The 11,066-nt window shown below is 42.2% G+C and overlaps 2 protein-coding genes across 2 annotated transcripts; both read right to left on the bottom strand.

The window, feature by feature from the left end:
• Positions 1–864: 864 nt before the first annotated feature.
• On the bottom strand, positions 865–6,299 carry LOC310960481 (NLR family CARD domain-containing protein 3-like; the record flags this gene model as incomplete). Its single annotated transcript, XM_083932191.1, has 8 exons — positions 865–1,401; positions 1,490–1,536; positions 2,196–2,363; positions 2,503–2,676; positions 2,766–2,927; positions 3,756–5,541; positions 5,635–5,916; positions 6,284–6,299. The coding sequence occupies 8 exons, from the start codon at positions 6,297–6,299 to the stop codon at positions 881–883; spliced, it is 3,156 nt and encodes a 1,051-aa protein (XP_083788317.1). The 3' UTR covers positions 865–880.
• Positions 6,300–7,084: 785 nt separating this feature from the next.
• LOC310960479 (E3 ubiquitin-protein ligase TRIM35-like) lies at positions 7,085–10,373 on the bottom strand (the record flags this gene model as incomplete). The annotated part of the gene is made up of 7 exons (XM_083932189.1): positions 7,085–7,692; positions 7,789–7,907; positions 8,041–8,063; positions 8,138–8,359; positions 8,447–8,530; positions 9,779–9,870; positions 10,136–10,373. 7 exons carry the CDS (start codon positions 10,371–10,373, stop codon positions 7,085–7,087), a joined length of 1,386 nt encoding a protein of 461 aa, XP_083788315.1.
• Positions 10,374–11,066: the final 693 nt, after the last annotated feature.

Genomic DNA, 11,066 nt, shown 5'->3' with positions numbered 1-11,066 from the left:
CTCCTCTGGTGAGGGATGAGGCTGTTGAATTATTTTCATGTCCACCTGAGAGCACTGAGCAGTTCAATTCCAACTCTTACATGACCCGCCCAATACATATCCTGTGTTCACAATCCATCTACACGCTATCACGTCTGTGTGGCTGCACTGCAGGGCTTTAAGCTAAATGCTGACATGAATACGCTGATGTTTGGTGTGTTAGTGTTTTCTAATTTGCACCAAAAGCTTTATCGATGGGAACGTCCGTTGCAGCATATTTCATAAACTGAAATTTAATAATTTTGACCTGATGATGGGATCTCCAAGGTTATTAACTCATCACGAGGGGGGACATTAACATTTCATGGCAATCCATCCAATAGTTGTTGGAGACGTTTCAATCAAAACCCCAAATGTCAACCTCAGTGGCGCTGGAGGAAAAGTCAGGGCTCATTCAAGTCTGTGGGATTCGACTAACGTCATTGAAATCCATCTCATGCTGTAATATAAGGGGGGGCATGCTCATTTTCAGTTCTTACTTGTATTTTGGGTTTCTACTAGATCATGTTTACATGCTTTAATGTTCAAAAAACACATTATTTCTCTCATACTGTCCGTCTGAATATACTTGTACTCAGCCTCTATCTGAAACGTTCTGTTAAAGCTTGTTTCTTTAAGACCCCCTCCTGAAAAAGTCCAGTCTGATCTGATTGGTCCGTTTTTCATCACAACCGCACATAAGCTCGTTTAAAGACACAGTTCTTGAATACGGGCTGTGCGCTTTTCTCTGTGTAGTGAGTGGTTTGACACTTTCACAGTATTTAGATAGCACGTTGACCTGCTTTATGATAAATAACGACATGCATCTCTCACATAATCTCCCCTTATGTCTGGGTAATGTCTAGCTCAAAAACACCGTGGAGTCCACCCAGCCGAGCCGAAACCCTGGGTACACAGGCTGAGTGAAGGTGGTGTGGAAGGTGTGGAGGAGGGTCAGTGCATCACAGGAGACCCTGAAGAAGGACAGTCTCCCCGCTGACCAGTCCAGAAAGACTCCGACTTTATTGGAGCTGGGTGGGATGGTTACAGCAGTGTCTATGCCTTTGTGCCAGGTCCTGTAGCCATCTTTGGTGCAGTTTAATCCCCAGGAACAGTCATTCTTTCCTAACCAGCTGTCCTGTCCCTCTCCCTTCCTGCACATCCTCCTGTAGGCCACTCCCATGAAAGCTCTCCCACTCCATTCTGTCTCCCAGTAGCAGCGCCCAGTCAGACCCTCAGTGCACAACACCTGTGTCCAGAAATCAAACCTGTCTGGGTGGTCGGGATACGGCTGCTTGGTCCAGCGTGTCGCTTTCCTGTTGCCCTCGGCCAGAGAAAGGTCTCTGTGTGCCGTGTTCGGGTCCAGGGTGACTCTGATGGTGTCTGATGAAAAAGATCAACGATGTCAGTCAGTGTTTTACGTTTACTTTTATAGGATTAAGAAGGAAACAGAGAAGAGCAGGTTACTCACATTTCTGTGGACCTGGCTGAATCCTGGATTCATCGCACTGCTCCACTCTGAAACATAACAGAAGACCAGTTTTCTGACCCTTACAGCATTAATAATAATATGATTAAAACAGTATTACAACGATTCACTCCTGCAACTTTATCGGAATCACGGTGGACATTTGCTTTTTCCTTAAATGATCCAAATCAATGCAGCAGAGATATCATGTTTTTTAGTCCACTCGTTCTTTTTCCTCTGCAAAACCTGGTGTCCACATTACCCATAATGCAGCCGACCACCTTCAGCCCCATCCTTATAAATCACACTTCTTGCAGCATCCTCTGGAGCCGCTAAAGGCTCGATACAAGTTTTAATTTCATATAGGTAGACCTTATCTTAAAGACCTGTAAACAGACTTTCCCCTTTAATCCTGCATGTTCATTTCGAAAAAGATCATCAAGGAGATTTAGGTTGTCCAAGAAAAAATAACATCTGAAATCATGATTCAAATAATTAATTAATAATGGATTATGGGGGAAAAAAGTCTGGTACACTGGCCACTTAATCACTTATTATAAAGAACTTGACATGGACAAGTTAAAAAATTAACTCTCAAATATACATTTCGCATTTTAATACTGCAGAGTCAACACACAGTGATACCAATTTATCTGTATAATTTGTCCGGCTGGTTTGTCACCCAGGGTCTAGTCGACACCACACCTACTTGAGATTCTTCAGGCTGCATTGTGGGTCGTCCCTCAGAGCACACAGCAGCTGCAGGCCAGAGTTCCCTGGGTGGTTGTAGCTCAGGTCGAGCTCCCTGAGACAGGATGTGTTCAAACCAGATGCCAGAAAAGTGCAGCCCTCCTCTGTCACTCTGCACAGGGACAAACTTCAAAACAGACACGCACAAGACATGTCATCCAGCAGATCCCCATGACAATGACAGCAGCTACTGGATTTTGCATGTTTGCCTTGTGCTGTTTAATAATTCACCTGGCCTTGAATTTCACCCAAGAGCACTAACTCACATGAGTATTTCCAGTTTACAGTGACGACTCCCCAGTCCACAAGAAAGCGTTTTGACTCCTACGTCCTGGAAGTCATTGTCAGTGAGGTCCAGTTCTTTCAGCTGGCAGGAGGCTGAGCTGATAACTGAGGCCAGGGCATCGGAGCTGTGCTCTGTAAGGTTGCAGCTCCTCAGTCTAAACGAACAGAAAATACAGATAATGTCAAAACGATTGCTTCTTTATTCAACTTGGACAAAAAAAGAAAGACAATCGTGGGGTTTTACCTGAGTGTCCTGAGCTTGCTCTTCTCCAGTCCACCAGAGAGAAGTTGTATTCCTTCATCGGTCAGGTTGTTGTTACCCAAGTCCAGCTCTCTAACTTGGGATGAGTAGATGGCATCCGCCAGGGTTTCACAGCAGGTCACAGTGAGATTGCATGCATTTAGGCTGCAGGAGGAAAGACAGCATGAGAAAGGTAAGTAACGTCTCAAAGAAAGATTAGACATACCACCTGCCTGAATATGAGCTAAGTAGGTGGTGTCTAGTGCAACACAACAGTCCAAATCGCAGGCAACCGTAATGTGATAAGCCACCGAATGTCATGCAGATTTAAAATATATTGTCACATAATTTGAGGTAAAACACTTAAACCTAAATAACTTTGGCCATGGTTTTCGCCACTTAGGGAGAAACCAGCTGCGAACACAGTATGGACGTATCCCATTTTAAGTTGATATAGCAAACTTGTAAGCAAACCGATGCTTATCTATATATCCAGCAACAACATTATCATTCATTTGGTGTCGGGTTTCTGGCCTCTGGTATTCACTCTTCTTTTAGCTTTGTTTTTGGTCTCCACCATCTACTGAGGGAAGTAACTTAAGATACTATGTTCACCAGTTAGTCGCTGAGCGGGTGACTTAAAACTAATGCCATGACAGCAGTGAGAGTTAACCAGGACATAAACATTTAAACCCAAAACAATGAACTAAAAGACACTAAAACACTTTGTAAAGCTGAACTGCAGAGATCATCAGGGAAAACCACAAAGTTGAAAGTAATGACTCTTTATTTCAGACCCTGTAAATGTTCCTATGTACAACAGTCCACACCTAACCACACAGTCAGGGTTCAACAGTCTTATCCCGTGTTGAGTTCCTTGTTCGCTGTTTCTTCATGCTAAAAAGAATCTGAGGCCTGAAGCTCACTATCTTTAACGTCAGGGCAAAAAATTATAATTTTATAGCTTGCTATCTGTCTTTAGAAAACACTTACTTTGCTTCCCTGGCTGTTTTCACGACAGGAAGCAGCCTCAGAAGACCTTCCTCTGACCTGGTGTAGTTGCTCAGTTCAAACACACTCAGCTCCTCCTCTGATGTCAGTAAAACAAAGACCAGCGTGGCCCACTGAGAAGGTGAGAGTTTGGTTTTGTTAAGACTGCCCGAACTAAGGTAGCTCTGAATCTCCTTCACGAGAGAGTGGTCGTTCAGCTCATTCAGACAGTGAAAGAGATTGAGGCATCTGTCTGGGGACGGATTTTCCCTGATCCTCTCCTTTATGTGTTTGATGATCTCTGTTCGTGTTCTTTGGTGGGATCTCTTGTTGGTCATTAGATGCTTCAACAGAACCTGATTGGATTCCAGAGACAGGCCCAAAAGGAAGCGCAGAAATATGTCAAAGTGCCCATTTTCACACCGCGAAGCCTTTTCTACTGCTTCTTTGTAGAGGATGAGCTCTGATGAATCTCTGAACAGGAAACGTCTCGAAGCGGACGACTTCTTGACCAAGACGTTGTTGTTGTCGTTGTGGAACGTGAGGAACACGTACAACGCAGCAAAGAACTCCTGGACGCTCAGATGCACAAAGCAAAACATCTTCTCCTCGCACAGCGTCCGCTCCTCGTTGAAGATCTGCGTGTAGACCCCTGAGAACATGGACGCCTGCGTGACTTTTATACCGTTCTGGATGAGGTCGCTCTCATAGAAGATCAGGTGACCCTTCTCGAGCTCTTTGAAGGCCAATTTACCCAATGAAATGAGATTAGCTTTCACGCACTCAGCGTTTGACTCTCTTCTTCCAGGCAGCCTCTTCTTCATGTTCTCCACGTACAAGGACAGGAAGTGAATGTACATTTGAGTGAGGGTCTCTGGCATGACCTTACAGTCTGTGTTCAGCAAATTCTTCTCGAGAACATTTGCCGCCATCCAGCAGAAGACTGGTATGTGGCACATGATGTGAAGACTCCGGAAGGATTTCACATGCATGATCACCTTGTTTGCTAAGCTCTCGTCACTGATTTTTCTCCTGAAGTACTCTTCTTTCTGGGGGTTGTTGAACCCTCGCACCTCTGTCACTAGATCAACGTGCTCCAGAGGGATCTGACTAGAAGCTACCGGGCGAGATGTGATCCAGACGAGAGCCAAAGGAAGCAGTCTTCCTCTGATGAGGTTGGTCAGAAGCACCGCAATCGTGGTCGCCTGCGTCACATCAGACATTATTTCACTTTTGTGGAAGTCCAAAGACAGGCGGCTCTCGTCCAGACCGTCCAGGATGAAGAGCACGTTTTCGCCATTTGTAAAGATAACTGTGTCTTTTGTTTCAGGGAAAAAGACGGAGAGAAGCTCCACCAGACTGAAGGTTTTCTTTCTCATCAGATTCAGCTCTCGGAAAGAGAGCGGAAATACAAATGCAAGGTTGGAGTTTGCCTCCCCGTCAGCCCAGTCTAGAGTGAACTTATTGACAGAGACGGTTTTTCCGATGCCAGCGACTCCCCTTGTGATCACAGTTCTTATGTGTCGGTCTCGACCCGGTGGAGGAACAAAGAGGTGATTGCAGTGGATTGATTTCTCCTGGGCCACGTGTATCCTGGAAGCCGTTTCAATCTGTCTCACCTCATGCTCCTTATTGACTCCACCAGCTCCTCCCTCAGTGATGTAGAGCTCCGTGTAGATGTTATTGAGAGGTATCCTGTTTGTTTCCGCTGTCATTCCCTCGAGCAAGTGGCTGAACTTCCTTTTCAGAGTAGCTTTCAGTTTCTCTCGACATTCTGCGATCTTATTGGCTGAAGGAAAAAATGCATTTCGAAAGTCATTTAGGGTTTTTCTTGAATCACGGCTGTTTTATATGTCGAACTCCTAAATGCGGTAGTACTCACTTTGGGGCTGCGGAGCACCAGAGCTGTCTGCAGTGCCATGGTTCAATACGTCTTCTGATATAATGACAGACCCTGCAAAAAGAAGAAGAATAGCTGCAGAGTCCAAACGCCAGTTCCAGCTACTCCCACATCTTGTATATCTACCTTGGCCCGTTGAGATGACGTTGATGATGTTGCCAATGCTTGAACCAACGATGGAGGGAGCGACCACATTGCCTCCACTCTGAGCGGTGTAGCTGGGCTGGAAATGATGAACCTCTGCCTGAATAGAGGGAACTAACTCTGAGGGAAACCACAAAACTCAATTTCAGCACTTTCTTATAAAAAAAAATACAGTGTAGTGAAAGACCACCGGAGCAAGAATGTTTACTTAAGCCACATTTTAAGATTTATTTCTTCCTGGAAGTTTCTGTTGCTCTTACCTGTTGATCAGACTATTCAATTCAATTCAATTTTATTTATAGTGTCGTATCAAAACAAATGTTATCTCAAGACACTTTACATATAGAGTAGGTCTAGACCACACTCTATGACTTATCTGTGGTTTATTGGTTTTGATAAGTCAAAGAGCTCATCCTTTGCACCTGTTTTTGCTCTTCATGACTTGTGGTACTGGTCCAACTTTTTATTCTTTATGTGGCAGCCTTACCTTGAGTGATTTTCATGTTTTTCCTCATTGGCTTCCTCACCGCCAATGTGAGTCCTGTCGTTTCATAATCCTGATCAGTTATTTGACCTTGGAGATCCTGTCATGCACTTCCAGCTTGTCAAATAAGTGGTCACGCAAACTTAATTAAAAAACAAAGATTCTTTCAGATCAGATCAGATAAGATAAGATAAGATAAGATAATCCTTTATAGTCCCACAGTGGGGACAGATACAGACTGACAATGTTAAGTCGGAGCTTTTTTAGAAATCCAACAGATTAAAGGTTCGAGGAAATGCTTTCCTGCTTTAATAACAACTGTGATTACCAACTGATTCACACCGACTGCGGCTGCTCGTAGGCAGAGGGGTTTTCATACACATGTAGGAGACTGTCTCTGGCTTCCTTCCTGGGTGATGGTGAAGAAAACAGGAAGCTGGTGTTTTTTGACGCACATTTCTTTAAAGGCTTCTTGCATAAACCGCAGCTATTGAAACAGTTTCATTTACTACAAAATTACTTTATTTAAAAAAAAAAAAAAAACTTGACTATGTGTTTGATAAGCTTTATTGGAAGCAAGCAAGAATAGCAAGATAGAGGATTTGACATCACATGTTCATTCAGCCTATATGTTCTACCATTTACATTCTGTATGTAGCTCTTCTACTCCTTGATGCTTTGACGCCCAACCTGATGGTCATAAACTAAAGTATTGGACAAATTAAAATTTTGATTTCTGATGATGCCGACAATTGAAACGTCAGAGGATCACTACGGTTAGCCCTCCCTATTGTGATCATTTGGTTAGTTACTCATTGAGTTAACCACTGTGAGAGAAACCTTTGACTTACAGATCTTTATAGAGCCTCCACTACTATTTTCTTTCCTTTTCTTTCTTTTTACCCCCTCATCATCATCATCATTGTTGTCATCTTGTTTTTTTTCAAAAGCAAAGTATGGGTACAGCTTCTGAGTAAATTTCTCCTCATAGGTATGTATGGATGTGTTGTTATCAGCGTCATGAAATGACACTCTCCCGTTGTCGCAGTCTAACTCTATTCGGATCTTGGGGTGCATTGGTAGTTTTAAGGTGTTACCCTTGACATCTTTATACCCTGTCTTGCATTTCTTAACGGTAAAGAGTCTTCTCCGTGGAGTTGCCCACATCTCCTCCTTGATGTCTATGGCCTCTTCAGCGACTCCCAGTATCCATCCGGTTTGACTTCCTACCACCACTTCCCAGCAGTGTTTTCCTGAGTCAAAGCCCTCCCGGCCCAGGACCTCTGGATGACTGGTGTTGCGTTCTGGGTTTCCAGGACGCTGCTGCCAGTTGTCAGTTAATGTCACCGTGGTTAAATCATCAGACAGAGTGAGCCATGGAGATGCAGTGTTGGGGTCCAGAACCACAGGGGCTGCAGATGAAACAGAAGTACAAAACAAAAGCACTTCCATGGTGAGTTTAAGGAGAAACATTCATTCATCTAGAAGTCGCGTGCCTCAAAACTTACTGTGTTTTACATTTCTCAACATCCCCTTCAAGACTCTGAACCGAAGGTTTTCCACGTGTTTGGACACATCTATCAGTGTTCGTGGAAGTTGCTGTGGATCTGGCAGTGCTTTCTGTGTTCTGGGGCAAATTCAAGCGGTTAATTAATAAGAGCAGAAAGAGAAGAAAATAGGTATTCATCCTGTTTTCTTGTGTTTCTGAGACTTGTCTTATTAAAGGCTTAAGGAAGTATTTCAAAAAACAGGCCACTTACCTTTCCGCATGAGCCCTAAAGTCCTGTGAATAAAACAAAATGCATTAGCAGTCTTCAGATTATATGACCTCGACCTTTCTTAAATTTTAATAACTACCTCTATGAATGGGTCATCCATTCCTAACTTTTCCAGGTGTTTTAGAGAGTCAGAGAGTGAGAATGTGTAACTGCTCATCTCTATGATCTTCTGCATCATATCAATCTTCTCGGTCTCTTCTTCTTCTAATGCAGCTATTCTGGCTTCTTCCTCCTCCTTGAGAAACCCATGAAGCGCCTCAAAATCGTCCCTAATCTTCTTCTCTGTTTCGCGTCTCTGACTCTGTGGGTCACAGTAAGAACTGGTCATCCTCTTCAGTATTCAACGTCTTTCAGAGTTGCCAGATGATCAAATTCAAAAGACACAAACCTTAGTGTGCTCCACTAATGAATCACAGAATTGTTTGACCCTTTCAAAAGCTTCCCGTTTCTCTCTGATGATCCTGGTAGGAGTCTGAAACGAAAATCACAGATGAGTTTGTTCAAAAAAACTAAATCCTGAAGACTCGATCCATCATGTCAAGCAGTGATACGAAGGTAAATCTTCCAAAATGTCTATGTACAGGCTACTTTTATTAGAGGATAGAGTAACTAATTTTGTCGTAATAGCACAACAATGAAAACCTTGTAAAGGAGCAAGGCGCCTCCAAACTGGAAACCAACTATTTAGGACTTTCCTTCAGGCTAATGATTTTTATTTTAGGCTCGGTCGGTTTCTAGCTAGCTAATAATGCCAGCTATAGTATTCAGATGTAGCCTACTACAGGCAGATATGTTGTAAGAGCAGATTTATGTTAATTGTTGTGTGTGTATGGTCTGATTGTAATTGGCGGGTCATCCTATATAGTTTAGGAACCTTTGGGGGCTCGACAGGTGTTTCCAACCGGAAAGGAAAAACAGTTTTTGACCGCTACGCTACGATGTGCAGTATGCTCCGTATGGATGTGTGATCTAAAGCATGAGAAGTCAAATATGTGGACTTGTTTGCATCTCAACAGGACTCTCATTCATCCATCATGGTATAGTAAAAGCACGTCAATTAGGTTTCTTGTTGAAATGCCTCAGTGGCTTAAAGCATTGGCTTAGCTTCTACATATGAATCGATGATTATAAACAGTACTTTATATCTAAATAAATAATATTTTGAGGCGATATGCTCCATGTTTTCAACCTCTTTCTGAGTGGCTTCTTGTCCTTTTCATTTTTTATTCATGTTTTACTTACTTTTCTCTCTCAAAACTAATTGAATGACTCTCCCCACAAATCCCCAATCAAAATGATATAACAAAGTGTTTATGTACAATTAACTAGCTCTCTATTATTCAGTGGTAGCTTAAAAGGGTCCTGGTGGTATAAATCTCAAGAAAGCTGCAATCTAGATGAAATGTCACAACCCGTGTAGCTATGCAATACATGAGAGTAGATTTGGGGGCTATGCGTTGACCAGGAGAGGAATAAAAGGTGGGGTCATCTTACCCCACATGTTAAAGGACACGACATAATATGACTGATATGACTCTGAGTCATCTCTGTGTCCTCCTGGTGGATCAAACTGACTTCTTTTTCTGGAGTTTTCCCCAAAATGCTTAGCAACATTAGTCTGATTTCTAGTATCAATAACTGGCTTACAAACATTTCTTACTATATTCCCCTTGTTTGTGCGTGTGTGTCTGAGTGAAAATGAGTGAACAGACTGGACAACCTTAGTGAGAGTTGAATCGGCGTCTTTCTGCGTCTCCCTCGCAGGTGACGACAACATTTCATGTGATAGCTGATCCACTTTTAGACCGGTGGCTGCAAATCAAATTAAGAAGTGATTAAGAAATATTACTGCTAATTCAGGCACAGGTTTTCCAATGAATTGCAATACTATGTTATATTAAGAAACTAAAATACTGAAACATAAAATCTCCGTCTGCGTCCATGTGAAGCTCAGAGCAACAGTTAGAGTGTGACAACACAATGACAATGACAGTGTGATAAGAAGTATTCTACATATACATAAAGAACAAAGGTTAAACAAAGCTGACCCTGCTCTAATCATACCAAGACATTTTACCTTGAAATAACTTTGATGCAAGTTCATTATTATTCATCTGACAGAGAATGAGCTTTGTGATCTCCACAGCACCCCATTCCCTGTAGGTCTGCACCAGTCTATCCACAGTTTCCTCTGTGGTAACATTCTCCAGCTTTGACCTTGGGATGTTTCTGGATACCTTTTCTTCATTGATCAGGTGCCACTTAAATATCCGCAGATCGGCTGCAGTCAGTCTGTCCAGGTGATCTTTCAGCATTTTTTTTATTTGTGCAGTCATTTTAAACTTTCGGCGAGTTCACAGGATGTCAAACTTTCAATCGGCAAACTTCTCATGAGCTGTGAACAACAAAAATGAAACACATTATTATATTATACATCATAATAATATTAATACAAAATGAAATACATTTACAGCATACTTTTACTGTTAGTTCAGTTAAATTTCTTTCAAATTAAAGGTTTGAATTGTCTCGAAAAGCATCATGATTTGTTAAAATATTGTGTTTTAGAAGTAAGTTTTGCTTTTAAAAAAGACTCCTGTTTATACTCATCTGACTAGAGACACACACATAAAAAAATAAAAAATACACATCTTATTTAGAATTTATTGTTCAATTTCTTTCCATTTCAGTTTTCACACGGCCCTCATTCGTTTTATTTTTCCTTTATATAGAATTACACCTCATAAGAAAATAAAATACGTAATAATTTCCTATCAGTGTGGGAGAGTCATGTTAAGCCCCAGTGTATTGAATAACTGCTTGCTTTATGGAGTCAGAGTTTCTGTTTTGACATGCTGCAGCTTTGCCTGTTGAACAGATGGTGGAAGCAAAGTCCTGCTTTGTGCTGTGTTGGTTTGACTTCCCTCCAAAAACAAAACCTAAGTCTCTACTGCACTTCCCGTAAATTAGAAATATACAGAAAAGTATGTAGTTAACATTAAAGGTTC

This window comes from Echiichthys vipera, assembly GCF_963691815.1.
Source record: "Echiichthys vipera genome assembly, chromosome: 18".
NCBI lineage: Eukaryota > Metazoa > Chordata > Actinopteri > Perciformes > Trachinidae > Echiichthys > Echiichthys vipera.
Note: the sequence above shows the minus strand (reverse complement) of the source record. Positions and strands in the feature narration are given on the sequence as shown.